The 17,872-nt window shown below is 42.5% G+C and overlaps 1 protein-coding gene across 1 annotated transcript; it reads right to left on the reverse strand.

The window, feature by feature from the left end:
- Positions 1 to 970: 970 nt before the first annotated feature.
- On the reverse strand, positions 971 to 7,761 carry LOC123397423 (aspartokinase 1, chloroplastic-like). Its single transcript, XM_045091960.1, has 12 exons — positions 6,704 to 7,761; positions 6,546 to 6,628; positions 6,362 to 6,402; positions 4,823 to 4,977; positions 3,841 to 3,936; positions 3,074 to 3,190; positions 2,789 to 2,893; positions 2,577 to 2,669; positions 2,386 to 2,502; positions 2,116 to 2,232; positions 1,602 to 1,664; positions 971 to 1,456 (listed from the first exon to the last, which is right to left on the reverse strand). Exons 1-12 carry the CDS (start codon positions 7,607 to 7,609, stop codon positions 971 to 973), a joined length of 2,379 nt encoding a protein of 792 aa, XP_044947895.1. The 5' UTR covers positions 7,610 to 7,761.
- Between the last annotated feature and the right edge of the window lie 10,111 nt (positions 7,762 to 17,872).

A 17,872-nucleotide genomic window follows, 5' to 3' on the forward strand; every position in this document is an offset into this window, starting at 1 on the left:
AAGAGGAGAGAGGGGGTATGGGAGAAAAGGTGGCATCAGCCACGAGTTGCAGTAGCCCTGTATTCCTCGGAGCGCTACGGCTATTGGTTTTAGTAGTAGCGCTTGTATGGAGCAGTGCTACTACTAAGACAAATAGCCGTAGTGGTAGTAACTAAGGTAGTATCATATGCTTGGAACTAACAAACATGCTGATGTGGCAGACAACTAAAGAAGAGAAAGAGGGTTAGAGTAACATGGGTAGATACCGTAACATGTTAAATGCTATGCTACTATGTGTCATGCATGTCAATAAATAAGGCCATCTATAATACTACTTTATGATACTATGCACTATGAAGGTAGTATCATACAATAGTATCATATGCATGATACTACTATATGATACTCTCCACTATGACTAGCCTAAGAGGAGCCGAATAGCACTAATGGTGTTCTCGCAGAACACGCTACTGCTAAAATCTTAGCAGTAGCGTTGTTTTCGGGGGCACACTGCTATTACAACTAGTGTCGGTGGGCTCGTTGGGTCCCATTTAGCAGTAGCGCTCTTTATATTTCCAACGCTACTGCTAAAGCTTTCTTTGTAGCGCTGCGCAAAGCGAGTAACATCAGTGCTTGTTATTTTCTAGTGCTGCTAATAATGTTCTATCTGCGCAAAATATTATTTTATGACATACGATTCACATACTTTAAAACTAATAGTCAAAGTTAGACATTAAAATACGAAGTGACCTTGGATATTTAGTACTAAATGGAGGGTGTAGCAGATTTCACTCATTAAAGACAATTCAATCTTCTAAAAAATTAAGTTCACTCATTGAAGACAAAATTATAGTCCAAAAGATGTGAATGATTGAAATTGCCAAAGAGAAAATAAAAACAAGGATTTGTTTCCTGCTTGGCGTCATGTACGTGTCAGAGCTATTCAGATAAAACGGGGCCCATGGTAAGTCCATGTGGACGGGACGCTTGTTCATAATTCTGCCATGGGGGACCACGATAAGTCCGTGTCGACAGAATGGTTAATGAGTGTGCCATCTAGAAACCTGCAGTCATTCTCGTCGAAGAAGTCTTCAAGTCCTGAACCGAGGCATGTCATGTCCGTCTGATATCCACCGTTGTCACCTCCAATTGGAGGTCCCGGGTAGTCGTCAATATTAGACGGCTGCTCGGGATCAAGTTGATGTCCACCGGTGGTCTTTACGCAGTCCAAATTCCCGCTATCGTCCTCGGTCGGGTTCGTGGCCTTGTAAGAGAACGCTCTGTGCTCTGTTTCTTCCACACCACTGCTGCGGTCAGTGTCCATCCTTTGCAGAGCCTCTGGGTGGTCGCCATCTGCCTTTCTTTTGTCGCCGGAGCTGGCCGCTGATACGAAGCCCTCCTCAAAAAATGCTGAATGGAGGGCTTGCACACAATGTTTTACCTCACAGTCATCGACCACAAAAGAAACCTTAATCACCTGCACAATCACAACAGCTCACTTCCACATTTGTTCAATTTGTTTTAAACAGATAAGAGCACAGGAACATGGGGAAACAAGCTCCGATAATGAGCGAAAAAGGGGGGAAAGTCGCCTTCATTTTTCGTGGCATTGGAAAAAATACCTTGGACGATCCTTGCGAGAACTTTTGGACCTCAACAGTAATGCTCTGTAGAACATTGAGCGCCTGGAATGCAGCATACGTTCAAAATGGTAAGATACAAAATGATTACCCATGGCTGCATAAAACAATAACTTGTTCATGTACTGTTCTCCCCTACTTTGGACATATGAGTAGTTCTCGGTAAAACAGACAAAGTTAGGGCCTGTGAAACAGTTTAGTGTTCATGTACTATTCTGACTCAATTTGTCTTTTTTTGCCGACAGCTGTTCATATTTTCAAATGAGCTTAAATTTGGAGTGGATGTCACGCATCAAAGAATCTTTCATGCAAAAGTAATTCAAGTTTTTTGAATTTTTTAGGTATTTTCTTTGAATTTATTGTTCGTCGGGTGCAGATGAGCCCGGGCTCATACTGATGATGAGAATGCATACTCAACAATGACAGGACAAATTGAGTTTCATTTCAAAAAACACCGCACACAATTTCATTAGCTAATCGTATTTGCGGTTCTTACCTTCACAAGAATGGTTTGTGATGTGTGTGTGCCACCTGTCAGGGAGATAACCGATCTTCCTCGTTGTCGATGAACAACTGCAAACTTTTCAAGCTCTTCCACTACATTATCAAGCTCCTGCCACATTATAGGAACAAAAGAATGAAGCATTAGGACCTTAATTTATGTTACAAAATAAGAAATAATACGTAAGATAGACAAAAAAAGGTTATCTGGCCACATTGTTGGTGCTTAACTAAATACAAAATGGGGTATAATTCAAATATTTACCAGCTGGATCAATTCATGACTCGATAGTTTTGTTGGAACTACTATCAAGGATATCCTGCCTTCACTAATAGCCACACAATCGACGGATATGCTGAAATTTCCAAACGTTGAAAAGGACTGCACAAATAACACAGTCAGACAACAAACAGTGAAATAACTAAAAAAAAGACACAAGTCTGTTCCTATAGTACCGTTGCTACGAAAACAGAATGGCCTAGCATCCTTGTGCTCTCTATGTTCAGCACGGTAATATTTGATCTCGACACGATGCTTGTTAATACACTCTGGAAAAAAAATTGTCAAGGGACAACAATTAATAATTGCTACACATGGATGGATTAACTATAATATAGTGACATGTTTTTGTGTGTGGCTAATATAGTGATGTGTTCATATAACAAACCTTGCTCATATCTCTTGTTTTAGTAATTAGAGTGCCAGGTGCTTGAGGGTTGCATAAGTTCTTAACTGTAACTTGTATGCCACCTTCCATAGCTAGTTGCATTGACTGCGGATACAAAAGTATAATAAGAAATTATTACTCCAGCTTTGCTAAACTAGCAAGGAAGTATGGAAAGTAACTCTAGCAACAGATATATCAAAAGACCATATATATGTCATAATGTTCACTACCGAGCCAACACCTGGTCCACGAAACAAATAGAAAGTAGAAAACCAAGGAGAATACCTGTCCATCAAACAACCCAAGTTCGGCTGCCTCATCAAAAGTCAAGTACGGTCGTGGTATCGCATTTGCATAAACTTTGGGATCACATGTCAACACGCCGTCTACATCCTTCCAAACCTATCACATATTAGTAAGCCGGTTATACTAGCATGGAACATTTTTAAATAAACAAAGGAGTACAAATACACCAAACAACTCAATATTTGTAACTTTTAAAGTTCTTTGGTCTAGCATATGGACAACATCTCGACCGCAGAAACATACTAATCCCCATCAAATATAAAGCTTCTAGGTAGATCATTTGTAATCTTTTAACTTTTGTTTGATAAGGCAACTTTGGCCCTAAGGGAGTTTTCATGCGAAACCAGGCTTTCAAGAGATAATCATATATACCTAAATAGTTCATTGCAACTACCTATATTATCTTAACATGCATACATGCCACCTCATCAAAGGCCTGCCACAACATGCATGAGAATTTAATTTTAATTATTAGTTGGTCCCATGCACACATCGCACCTTATCAAAAGTCCACTCAACATGCTTGCAATTCTTTTTCTTTTATATTATGCCACTTGTATTCAAAATATTTTTTGACTACACAATAATCTAATACAATATATAATATCATTTTTAGTTTTAGTTTATATATTATTAATCCCACTATGCATGTTTCATACAAGCAAATCACTTAAATATATTGAATCGACTCCTTCGACAACGCACGGGGTATTCTTTAGTTTATACTACAAAATTAGAGAACATACCTGGATTTCTTTTGATTTCAAGTCTCTGCCAATGGTAGTCATAGTCAGGTCGCTACCACCCCTTCCACAAGTATTGACAGCATACGATTCCCATTCCTGAAATAAAGCATTTTCACCATTTTCCTCTCAGATTCCACTTGCTGATTTGACTAATATAAATTATGGGTTCGCATTTCCGTTCTAATGGTAAGAAAATAAATTATTTGATTTGGGCTATGAGAAGTCTACTGTTTGATTGATAAAAACAAAGGAATATATATAAGCAAAAATCCAAAATTGTCAACTTTATTCCTAGAATCTCGGAAGAAAGAACTATTCCCATAAATTCAAAAAATTTAAGTTCACATTGTCATTTTATTTTTTGACGGGAAATAGCACTACTGTACTGCATGCATCTACATTTTGGCAAATTTTAGCACGCCCTCTTACCCCTATTTTTACATGTGTGGTAAGAATGTAAGAGTTAATCAGACCATTAATTAACAAGATCAACGGCTCTAATCTGTTATATACTCTTACTCCCAACGTGAAAACAGGGGGTATAAGGGACCACGTTAAAACTGTTCATACATTTTTTTTTGAAAAAAGTTACAAATGTATAACAGGAGCTATATGTAACACTAATGCTAAATTTACTGGAAATCTTCGACATAATTATCCATTTTTCATAGGTCCATAGATTAATTTTGAGGGTATGTCTATATATGGCACATCTAGATGCGCTGCACATGTAAGTCACTCAATCAACATGAAAATAAAAAAGGAAAAAAATAACCGCACGAATCTTCACAAAAAATCAATGATATATGATTTAGATGTGCAATACTTAAGGCAATCTGGATGTGCCTTAGCAAACCCGTAATTTTGAGACGATAGGAGAATGAAGATCCGCAAAAGGGTCTAGAATCTAGATAAAAATAAATACCAAAAGTAAAGGTTTAGCAATAACAACTTATATGTCGCATTTGCTAGAAGTATGTACCTGCCGTACCCCTTCCCCAAGTTTATTTAAATATGCAGAAAATATTCGTGTAGACATGTGTTCACCAAAGGAAACAAGGTAATCTCGTGTCCTAGCAGTCATCTCTGTCATGAAAGCAATCGTCCTAAAAATGTTCTCCAACTCATCCAGTGAACCTGTTTAGTTTGACAGTGAGAAAGGCCCGTGTTAGTGCTAGAAAACATAACGATTCATTGAAGATAAAGAAACCGAAGTGCTGAATTATCCCCCCCAACAAGTACAACCAGATGATATCCTACGCATTGCTGCGGAAATTGATTGTAATATATTTCAGTGAGTTTCGGATATATGAAATTTGAATATTTGCACTAATAATATCAGAATCAAAACTAAATTTAAAAAACAGGTCGCCCGGACATGGGTCGACCTAAATAGGCATGTTGTGTCTTCTCCCCGCACGCAAACTGCAGTATAAGAGGTTCCTACTACATGGACCGACCTAGGCGTGAATTCCCTATGCAAAACATTTTTTTACCAGTTTATAGGTAGCATCAGTGGATAATATTTAGCAACTTCGGATGAAATTTCTATGACGTACCGCAAGAAGCCCTCATGAGTTTATTATTATTAGGTATAGATATGAGTTTCAGTTGTATGAAAGATGAGGAAAAAGTCCATTTTAAACCTCAACTCGTAAAGGTTCGGCGAATCAAACCCTCAAGTCCAAATTCCTGTCATTTGTATCCTAAACTATACAATTTCGGTCTAAATCAAACACTGAGACACAAAAATGGTGACTTGAGAAATGTCAACGGGGATTCGGCTGGCTGATGGGCCAGGGAGCAAGTTGGGTCGGTCCATTTGTTTTCTTTTTTTAGTTAGACTGTTAAAAATACGTGCAAGGTGATTCAAACTATTTTTAAAATTCGTGAATCTTTTTACAAAACTCGTGGACCTTTTCGAATCCCTGAATTTTTTTTCCAATCAACGAAATCTTATTCAATTTATCAGGTTCTTTTCCAAAATCTGTGATCTATTTTTTCAAAATCCATGGACTTTTCATTTGAAAATCCGTAAACTTTTGTTCAATATCATTGAACTTTTCCTCAATTGGTGATTTATTTTTTATTGAAATTTTGTAAACTTTTTAAAATTGATGTGTTTTTTTCAAAATAAATGAAATTTACCATATTCATGAACTTTTTTCGAAAACAATGATTTTTTTTCAGAAACGAAGAGCTATTCCCAGATATGTAAGATTTTCTCAAAAATGATTTTTTGAAAATAAATTAGTGATATTTCAATAAACGGTCATGTATTATGTTACCATAGCATAGCGTTTTTTTAGAAAAATGAGTACACACAAAAATATATGAAACAATCTATAATACCACTTACACGATATTTTACCCTATAAAGACATTAGCATAGACTAGTGTATGACAGTATTCTAAGTTACTCCTCATTATGAGTTTATGACATCCTAGGACTTTGTGGGATGATGCAACCAATTTTGCAGGAGAAGCAACAGATGCATGGAAAACAACAACCGTAACATACCTGAAACAATCGAGCTATGCAGTCCAAGATCATCAATCACCCTGAGCAGAGCAGAGCAAAGCAAAGCAGAGCAGAGTAGAGCAAAGCATAGCAAGGCAGAGGAACTGGTGTATATCAGATCAATCAGGACTGCATGCCCGTACATTCAAGATAAGAAAAGCAGAGGAAATTAAACACAACACACCTGAAATGCAGCTCCTTTGTATCGACGAGCTCGCTGATTTCGCTCACCTCTTGGTGGTGGCAGCTCAGCGCCTTCCTTGCGGCCTACACATATAGCATGTCATTGGTCGATCGAGCTAACAGAGTCCAAATTCTTGGCCATGGTAACCACATAATTACCAGGAGAAGGTTGTTGGTAGTGTTCCCCATGGCGGACAAAACAACCACAGGAGACTCCCCGCCTCCTTCCGGGAGGCTGCGGACAAGCTTCGCCATCTCCTTCATCTTATCGGCCGACTGCGTCAATGACCCACCAAATTTCATCACCACGGTCACCGCCGCCACCGGCGCCGCCTTCATCCTAATAGCAACGCCACTCGTGTTCCCACACCGTCTGGCATGCTTGAAGGAGGGAGGCGGCTTCCGGCCGACCCCCGGCCCCGGGAAGTGATGATCGTACTCCAATGGCCTTGTTTTACGTTCCGTTGCCTGGTAATCACACGACGGAGCAGGAGTAGCCGCAGCAGGCGGTGGCGCTGGACATGTCCTCCCGCCGCAGGCTTCCGTAGTGGATGCCTCAGCGCCCGAGCGAGGCCGATGTGACTCGTACACCTTGCAGAGCACCAGTTGCTGCTGCTGCTCGAGCCCAATTTCGACCATGATCCAACCAAGACTTTGGTTTCGATGCGCCTTTGTGGAACCAGGCGGATTCTTGATCTTGCAAACGTAGGAGAGCTTGCGCTTATGCGCCCCAACTGATTTCTTATCCGGGTCTAGAATGGGCACCTGTCCCGCCTCGGGGTGCCAGAAGCACGGCCCACCGGCGTCAGCGCTGCTGTCGACCTTGCGCTTTCGCCTCCGCACACCCGGGTGCACAGTGTAATTGGCGGGGCTGCAGAAGAAATAAGCCTTCCCTTTCCCCTCGCCGAGGTCCATGCCCAGACCATGGTCGCGTGTGAGGTCTGCGGGGGGAGCTGAGCAGACGTCCGCCTCCCGGATACTGCTGCCGGCCGCGAACGGCTCTCCGGTAGCGACCCTGTGCCGGAGAAGTCTGACCAGGTCGAGATCATCGCCGGGAGCCAGCATGCAGCAGGCCGGCGATTCTCAACGGGCGACGCGGTATTCTTCTCCCTTGAGGCGACCAAATGAAGAAGTTGGTGTTTTAGAGATGCAGTGTAGTCTATTCTAACCATGCCCGCATAGACAGGCGGAAGCATGGTCCGGTGAGCCGTGCCCGAGTCCTGATGCACCTGTCGACGTGAAGAAGCCGCGGCGCCCTTGCCCGTGCCCGTGCCCGTGTCAAAGGTATCGGCCATCCCCACCCGCCGGTGCAGCAGGTGCACATGGGCGAAGACGGGGTCGTCGGCGAGGCGTCACTCTCTAACTCCGTTGCTTCCACTGGAACAATAATCCGGGACGACGCGGAGCGCATTTTCAACGGGGTAGAAAAGCATGCGAGGCCGAAAGAGAAAGGGACGACCAAAACTTTCTTTTTCTTTCATTGATTGATTGTGAATGAATCATATAATATCATTAGTGCATCTAGCCGCCGGTCATCAGATTGTCTCTCAAGTTGTAGCCCTGTTTGTTTGAGAAGTCTTACGACTTTTTTTAGTTGCAACTAAAAAGTCTCTAGTGCATATCCGATTGTTTTCATGGTCTAAACATGGACTAGAGGTCATTAAATGACATGCAAAAAGACCATGTTACCCCTAATAATGTAGTAGTAATTATTAAATGGCATGCTAAAAGTAGGGCTACTGTTAAAAAAGTGTCAATAAAGTTTCAAAAAGACCCTCCCATAGAGACTTCTTCCTTTAGTCCCAAATATCTCCTTTTAGTCCCTAAAAATCCCTCCTGTTTGTTTCATATGGGAATTAAAGGGACCTTTTTTAGTCCCTCCATCAAAAAGTCCCTGGAAACAAACACCCCCTTACCCCTCATGTCACAAGTGAGTGGAGAAAAATGTTTAGTTTTTATATTTTGTTTTGTCCGAAAGGAGTGGTGGCAGTGGCGAATCTTGGAAGAAAATAAGGGGGCTCAGTGTTAACAATGTGAAGAAAAAAAACACTAATCTTCAATTTTTAGTTCAGATAATGTTAATTTTTTTATGATGAATACTAGTAAATTTTGTTTTTCAATTTTTCGAGGGGCGGCTCAAGCCTTTTGAAGCAACCCCCCCCCCCCCCCCCAGCGCACGCGCTTGGATTTGGCACTGGATGGTGGTTTTTGTCGGTGTCAAAACTGATAGATCTCGGGTAGGGGACCTGAACTATGGACCATGAATCGATGGGTTGTAGGAAGAAGGAGGAGGGGGGGACAAAGGTTTCTCCAGGTTTGGGCCCTCCTATGGAGGTAATATCCTACGTCCTGCTCGATTGGTATTGATGAAGATGATTACATAGTAGATATACCTCGAGATCGTATATGCTAAACCCTAGATGATTGATGTCCCACAAGCGTATGGGATCGCAACAGTTTTCGAAGGTAGAGTATTCAACCCAAATTTATTGATTCGCTCACAAGGGGAAGCTAAAGAATATTCTCAAGTATTAGCAGTTGAGTTGTCAATTCAACCACACCTGAAAGATTAGTGTCTGCAAGCAAAGTATCAGTAGCAAGGTAGTATGATAACAACGGCGCGAGAAAAAGCTTTGACAATCCCCGGGAACGGCGCCAGAAAAAGCCTTGTTGACGGGATGTTAGCGCCAACAAAGTCTTGCAACAAGTAACAGTGGAGTAGCAAGGAAAAGCAGTAGCAGCAGCAGAGTAACAAGTAACAGCAGCAGCAAAGTGACAAGTAACAACAGTATTGACAGCAGCAGCAAAGTGGCACAATCCCTTTTGTAGCAAGGGACAAGCCTAGGCAAAGTAACGTAGCGAGAACCAGTAGTAAAAGACTCGTAGGCAGTGGATCGATGATGGATGAGTGTAACGGATGTGATTCATCATGTAACAGCTATAACACGGAGAGATATGTAATTAGCTCCCGTTCATCAATCTAATGTAGGCATGTATTTCGTATGTAGTCATACGTGCTTAGGGAAAAGAACTTGCGTGACATTTATTGTCCATCCCTCCCGTGGCAGCGGGGTCCTAATGGAAACTACGGGATATTAAGGTTCTCCTTTTAATAAAGAACCGGAACAACGCATTAACACGCGGTGAATACATGAACTCCTCATACTATGGTCATCTCCGGGAGTGGTTCCGGCTATTGTCACTCCGGGGTTGCCGGGTCATAACACATAGTTGGTGACTACAACTTGCAAGATAGGATCTAAAACACACATATATTGGCGACAACATAATAGGTTCAGATCTGAAATCATGGCACTCGGGCCCTAGTGACAAGCATTAAGCATAGCCAAGTAGTAGCAACATCAATCCAGAACATAGTGGATACTAGGGATCAATTCGCGTCCAGAACTAACTCGATTACATGATATATCTCATCCAACTCATCACCGTCCAGCAAGCCTACGATGAGATTACTCACGAACGATGAAGAGCATCATGGAATTGTCGATGGAGAAAGGTTGATGATGACGATGGCGACGATTTCCCCTCTCCGGAGCCTGAAACGGACTCCAGATCTGCCCTCCAGATGAAGAACAGGATGTGGCGGCGCCTCCGTATCGCAAAACGCGATGAAACCTTCTCTCGGATTTTTTTCCACGCGAAACGGAAGATATAGAGCTGAGATTGGGGCGGTGGTGCCACGTGGGCCCCACAAGCCTGCACGGCGCGACCATAGGGGGTGGCCGCGGCCTGTAGGCTTGTGGCCCACTGGCACGCCCCCTCACGTGGATCTTTGCGCAGGTATTTTTCTTTTATTCTGGAAAAAATCTCCGTGAATTTTCAGGACATTCCGAGAACTTTTATTTCTACACAAAAACAACACCATGGCAATTCTGCTGAAAACAGCGTCAGTCCGGGTTAGTTCCATTCAAATCATGCAAATTAGAGTCCAAAACAAGGGCAAGAGAATTCGGAAAAGTAGATACGACGGAGACGTATCAACTCCCCAAGCTTAAAGCCTTGCTTGTCCTCAAGCAATTCAGTTGAAAAACTGAAAGAGACAAAAGAAAAACTTTAACGAACTCTGTTTGATCTTGTTGTTGCAACTATGTCTAACTTATAACCAGAGTTTCAGCAACATCACAAGCAAACCACATAAGCAAATGACATCTAGGTCTGACGGTAAACTCATACCAAAGGCATAATCAACTAACGAGCAAATAATAATAAGCCTCAAGTGTCAACACTTCAATCAAAACAACATGAAGCAGTACGAATAGATGGTATCTCGCTAGGTATTTCTGAGACCGCAAAACATAAATGCGGAGCACCTTAAAACACCAAGGGCTGACTAAACATTGTAATTCATGGCAATGAAGATCCAGTCATAGTCATACTCAACACAGTTAAAAGCAAAGCATAAAAATGACAGAGGTGCTCTCTAATTGGTGCTTTTGTAAGAAGAGGATGACTCAACAGGAACATAAATAGACATGCCCTTTGCAGAGGGAAGCATTGATTTGCAGAGGTGCCAGAGCTCAAGCTTTGAAAACAGAGATAATAATTTTGGGTGACATGCTTCCATTGTTAACGTAATGACTAAGAGTTCTCAACATATCCCACGCTACACATGCTATAGGCGGTTCCCAAACAGAAAAGTAAAGTTTTGACTCCCCCACCACCAATCAATCACACTCCACGGCTAGCCGAATCCTCGGGTATCGTCCATACCAACATCAATCCTGGGGGAGTTTTGTTTGCAATTATCTTTTCGATTTGAGTATGGAACTGGGAATTCCAATTACCGGCCCCTTTCTCGTGAATGATAGTGATTAAACACATATCGAGGATAACACGCCTAGCATGGAAGATACTAATAGCCCCCTGTCACCACATGAGCGGTTCGGGCATGCAAAATAAATTATTTCTTGAAGATTTAGAGAGTGGCACATGCAAATTTACTTGGAACGGCAGGTAGATACCGCACATAGGTAGGTATGGTGGACTCATATGTCACAACTTTGGGTTTATGGGAGGTGGATGCACAAGCAGTATTCCCGCTTAGTACAACTGAAGGCTAGCAAAAGACTCGGAAGCGACCACCTAGAGAGCGACAACAGTCATCAAAATGCATTGAGATTAACTAACATTGAGTGCAAGCATGAGGAGGACATAAATCACCATGAACATGAACATCATAGAGGCTATGTTGATTTTGTTTCAACTACATGCGTGAACATGCGCCAAGTCAAGCCACTTGAAACATTCAAAGGAGGGTACCATCCTATCATACTACATCATAGTCATCTCAACATTTATGTTGGCAACCAAGACAAACCATTATAAGCTCCTAGCTAAGTAAGCATGGCATAAGAAACTATGATCTCTAAGTTGTCATTACAAACATGTTTCTCTCACAACAAAGCTGAATCAGGCATGATGAGCTAGTCATATTTACAAAAACAAAATAGATCGAGTTCATACCAGCTTTTCCAGGCTCAGTCACTTCGTCATATATCGTCATTATTGCCTTTCACTTGCACGACCGAACGATGTGAACAATAATAAGCGTGCTCGTGCATTGGACTACGCTGCAATCTGCAGGCAAACACAAAGGAGAAGACAAAGTAATATGGCTCTTTGAAATCTAAACAAGTATGCATGCAAGAGCCACTAAACATTGTAACCAATATCTTCTACCTTGACCCAAAGAAAAAGAAAACTATCTACACGGGAAAGCTCCCAACAAGCAAAAGAAGAAAAGAAAATCTTTTTGGTTTTTCTCAAACTAGACAGACACACGAAAAGAAAACAAGAAAAAGAAAATAAACTAGCATGGATGATACAGTGGCAAAGTGTGAACACCGACGAACAAAGTGAAAGCATAAGCAAGAATGTAAAGTCGGTGAGAACACGTACTCCCCCAAGCTTAGGCTTTTGGCCTAAGTTGGTCTACTCCCAAGGAGGGAAATAACCAGCTCATGGGTACTCCGGAGTGGACTGAGGATGCCACTGTTGTGTGAGCTCCTCTGGCTCCCACTGATAAACCGGCGTCTGGTACTCGACTGGCGGCTCGAGCACGGGAACCTGTGGTTGGGCCAAGGCCCAATATGCGTAGATGTCCGAGGGCATAATAGTGTACGTGCATGCATGAAGATTGAACAAAGAAGGAGCAGGCAAAGTAATAGTCTCACGAGTACCCTGACTAAATACCAGGTTATAAATCATCCTTCTACTTATATCTCTATCAAGAAAGTCATGGCGAACCATGCTATCGTAATCTAGATATCTCTCGGGAAGAAGAATCTCTTCTTCCACCTCCAGTCTAATAGGTATCTCAAAGTGTCTAGCAAGACGAGTAGCGTAGATACCTCCATAGACAACACCGTTAGAACGGTTCAGGTTCAATCGTTGAGCTACTATAGCGCACAAGCTATAAGTTTTATCATTATAAAGGGCTTTGCGCAAGATCGCAAGGTCTGCGGAACTAAGTGACCCAGCTTTCGCACGGTCAATCAAACATTTTCCCACAAATAGTGAGAAGTACCGAAGCACGGGAAAATGTATGCTAGCAGCTCTAGCGCAAGACACTCCTCTCTCCTGTCCTACAGCAATTGTACCAATGAAAGCTTCCAAGTCCCGTGGACGAGGTTCATGAATATCCCCAACATAAGGCAATTTGCAAACATTGCAAAAATCCTGGAGTGACATGTGCTGGGGGATATCATAAAGTTTAAACTTAACCATAGGAGGATTCTTCCTCGGATAGAAGTTAAAGCTTTGTACGAAGATATTAGTGAGGAGGAGGTATTGCGGACACTTATCTTCAACGAAGGCGGTAAGGTCTGTGTTCTCCACCAAGTGATAAAAGTCCTCATAAATTCCAGCGGCACGTAAGAACACGTCGCTTGGCCACTAATACGTCTCAAACGTATCTATAATTTTTGATGGTTTCATGCTGTTATCTTGCCTTCTTTGTATGTTTTAGGTACCTTTTTATATCTTTCTGGGACTAACTTATTAATTCAGTGCCAAGTGCCAGTTCCTGTTTTTTCTGTGTTTTTGACTCTTTCCAGATCTGATTTTGGAACGGAGTGCAAACGGAATAAAAACCCCGAAATGATTTTTGCCCGAACGAAAGAAGACCAGGGAGCCTTTGGGCCAAGCCAGGTGGGCCCCAGGGAGCCTGCAAGCTCCCACCACGCCACCAGGGGGAGGCGGCGGTGGGCAAGCTTTTGGCCACCCTGGCCACCCCTGACCTAGATGTTGCGCCTATATATTCCCAAATATTCCGCAAAAAATCAGGGGAGCCTCGAAAATACTTTTCCGCCGCCGCAAGCTTCCGTTTCCGCGAGATCTCATCTGGAGACCCTTCCCGGCACCCTGCCGGAGGGGACTTTGGAGGTGGAGGGCTTCTTCATCATCATCATCTCCCCTCCAATGACTCGTGAGTAGTTCACTTCAGACCTACGGGTCCGTAGTTAGTAGCTAGATGGCTTCTTCTCTCTCTTGGATCTTTAATACAAAGTTCTCCATGATCTTCATGGAGATCTATCCGATGTAATCTTCTTTGGCGGTGTGTTTGTCGAGATCTGATCAATTGTGGACTTGTGATCAAATTATCTATGATATATATTTGAGTCTTTGCTGATTTCTTATATGCATGATTTGATATCCTTGTAAGTCTCTCCGAGTCTTGAGTTTTGTTTGGCCAACTAGATCTATGATTCTTGCAATGAGAGAAGTGCTTGGTTTTGGGTTCTTCCATGTGGTGACCTTTCCCAGTGACAATAGGGGCAGCAAGGCACACATCAAGTAGTTGCCATCAAGGGTAAAAAGATGGGGGTTTTATCATTGGTTTGAGATTATCCCTCTACATCATGTCATCTTGCTTAAGGCGTTACTCTGTTTTTATGGACTTAATACACTAGATGCGTGCTGGATAGCGGTCGACGTGTGGAGTAATAGTAGTAGATGCAGAAAGTATCGGTCTACTTGTTTCGGACATGATGCCTATAGAAATAATCATTGCATAGATATCGTCACGACTCTGCACAGTTCTATCAATTTCTCAACAGTAATTTGTTCACCCACCGTCTACTTGCTTTCATGAGAGAAGCCACTAGTAAACACTACGACCCCCGGGTCTATTCACATCCATCGTTTACAACTCCGCTTTTACTTTACTTTGTTACTTTGTTGCTTTCAGTTCTCACTTGGCAAACAATCTATAAGGGATTGACAACCCCTTCATAGCGTTGGTTGCAAACTTTTGTGTTTGTGCAGGATCTTGAGATACTCTTCCGCCGGATTGATACCTTGGTTCTTAAACTGAGGGAAGTACTTACCACTGCTACGCTACATGACCCTTTCCGCTTCGAGGGAACACCAACGCAAGGCTCCAAGGCCACGGAGGAAATCCTTTGCATACTTGCCTAGGAAGTCCCTTAAGGCGTAGCCGCAGCTGAAGGATTCCTGGTGCCGTTGCTGAGGAGTATCAAGCAACACTCCTATTTCTGGCGCCGTTGGAAGATCTTTTGTTGCAGTAGCAGCCACTCGCATGCTCGAACTTCTGCGACTCGAGGGACCAAATACTTGGGCTTCTTCTCACTCCCATCATCCTTGGGGTTACGGCTTGACGAGCCTCATAAGAACCTCCTCATCTTTTCCCTTTCTTACCTCTGAAAATTTCTAAATTTTTTAGTGATTCTAAGGAAAAGTGAATAAGGCTCAACGAAACTTGTAGCATATACTCCAACAAGTGCCTAGAGACCATATTACGCATCAAAACTACTTGGGACCAGCTAGAATCAACATGCAAAGCTCAACAACATGGTCACCAAGGCAACAAAAATACGTGGAGTATAAGGCACTAGAGCAAAAACTAATTGGACCAATGGAGGAGTCACTTACCAAGGAGTAATTTCCCCAAAACATTTGGAGAACGGTGATTTGAGCAAAGAGATCGAAAATCCCAGCAAGAGGAGCAAGAACACGGGTTTGAGCTGCGAAACGATTTTTTCTCGAGGTAGGAGAGCTGGATGGGAGCAAGAATGAGTGGAGGGGGTGCCTGTGGGCCCCACAAGCCTGGTGGCACGGCCAGGGGGTGCCCGCGCCCCTAGGGCTTGTGTCCCACTGGTGTGGCCCCCAGACAGACTCTTTGTCCCAGAATTTTTCAGATATTCCATAAAAAATCATACTTGATTTTCACAGCGTTCGGAGAACTTTGATTTTCGGGGTACTTTTCTACCGGACGCTAAAACAGAAATAAGGGAAAACTAAACTAAATCTATCATGTTTCTTCTAAGCAGCCTAAGGTGAAAGCTTGGAACAGAGGTTTGTGACTCCTCGATTCATCCATCTCATGGTCATCGAAAGAAATCCGTCAATGGGGTTGATCAAATCCCCTCGACAAAAATTTTCTCGAATCGCAAAAGAAGACGGAGAATTTCCGAATAGTCACTAGGTCACCTAAATGGGGATGTGAATCTCCCCAACAAGCAAATCATACTTCATCTTGACACGAGGAATAGGGCATTCAAAGCTCTCAATAAGAATCGATGAAGTTTTTTCGATAGCATTGATGGAATGTACTCGATATTGTTTCTTCGGAAAGTGCACCGTATGCTCATTACCGTTGACATGGAAAGTGAAATTGCCTTTGTTTCAATCTATAACAGCCCCTGCAGTGTATAAAAAGGGTCTTCCGAGGATGACAGCCATGGCATCGTCCTCGGGAATATCCAAGATAACAAAGTCTATTAAGATAGTGGTGTTAGCAACCACAACAGGCACATCCTCGCAAATGCCGATAGGGAAAGCAGTTGATTTGTCGGCCATTTGTAGAGAGATTTTAGTGGGTGTCAACTTATCCAGTTCAAGCCTACGATAAAGAGAGAGAGGCATAACACTAACACCGGCTCCAAGATCGCATAACGTAGTTCTAACGTAGTTGCCTTTAATGGAGCAAGGTATAGTGGGCACACCGCGATCACCTAGTTTCTTCGGAGTTCCACCCTTGAAAGTGTAATTGGCAAGCATGGCAGAGATCTCAAGATCAGGTATCCTCCTCTTATTAGTCACAATATCTTTCATGTACTTAGCATACGGAGACATGTTGAGCATATCAGTCAAACGCATCTGCAGAAAGACAGGTCTGATCATTTCAACGAAGCGCTCAAAATCCTCACCATCCTTTTTCTTGGATGGTTTGGGAGGAAAGGGCATAGGTTTATGAACCCATGGCTCCCTTTCTTTACCGTGCTTCCTAGCAGCGAAGTCATTCTTATCGTATCTTCTATTCTTAGGTTGTGGGTTATCAAGATCAACACTAGGTTCAATCTCCACATCCTTTTCATTGCTAGGTTGAGCATCTTCATGAACATCACTATTGATATTATCATTAAGCTCATGTTCATCACCAGATTGTGTTTCAGCATCACAGACAGAGGCATCGTTTGGATTCTCAGGTGTAGCAGCAACAGGGTTACTAGCGTGCAAGTTCCTATCATCTTTCTTCTTCTTTCTAGGATGACTAGGTGCATCAGTGCTAACTCCTTGAGAATCTTGCTCAATTCTCTTCGGATGACCCTCAGGATACAAAGGTTCATGGGTCATTCTACCGCCTCTAGTGACGACTCTGATGGAATTGTCATTCAACTCATTGAGCAAGTCATTCTGAGCTTTAAGTACTTGTTCTACCTGAGTAGTAACCATAGAGGCATATTTACTCAGAAGCTTAAGATCATTGACGTTTCTGTCTACACAAGCACTTAAATGACTAAGCATACGAGCATTCTTTTCCAGTTGTGTGCTAACATAATCATTGAAACTCTGTTGTTTCGCAACAAAGTTATCAAATTCATCCAGGCATAAGCTAGCAGGTTTATCAAAAGGAATATCACTCTCATCAAACCTACGCAGAGAATTTACTTCTACTACCTGTATCGGGTTATCAAGACCATGGATCTCTTCGATAGGTGGTAGATTTTTGACATCTTCAGATTTAATGCCTTTCTCTCGCATAGATTTCTTGGCTTCTTGCATATCTTCAGGACTGAGGAATAGAATGCCTCTTTTCTTTGGAGTTGGCTTAGGAGGTGGTTCGGGAATAGTCCAAGCATTCTCATTGCACAAGATGTTATTCAGTAGAATCTCAGCTTGTTCTACAGTTCGTTCCCTAAAAACACTACCGGCACAACTATCTAGGTGGTCTTTGGAAGCATCGGCAAGTCCATTATAGAAGATATCAAGTATTTCATTCTTCTCAAGAGGGTGATCAGGCAAAGCATTCAGTAGCTGGATAAGCCTCCCCAAGCTTGTGGGAGA

The sequence above is a fragment of the Hordeum vulgare genome, chromosome 5H (genome assembly GCF_904849725.1).
Source record: "Hordeum vulgare subsp. vulgare chromosome 5H, MorexV3_pseudomolecules_assembly, whole genome shotgun sequence".
NCBI classification, from domain to species: Eukaryota; Viridiplantae; Streptophyta; class Magnoliopsida; order Poales; family Poaceae; genus Hordeum; species Hordeum vulgare.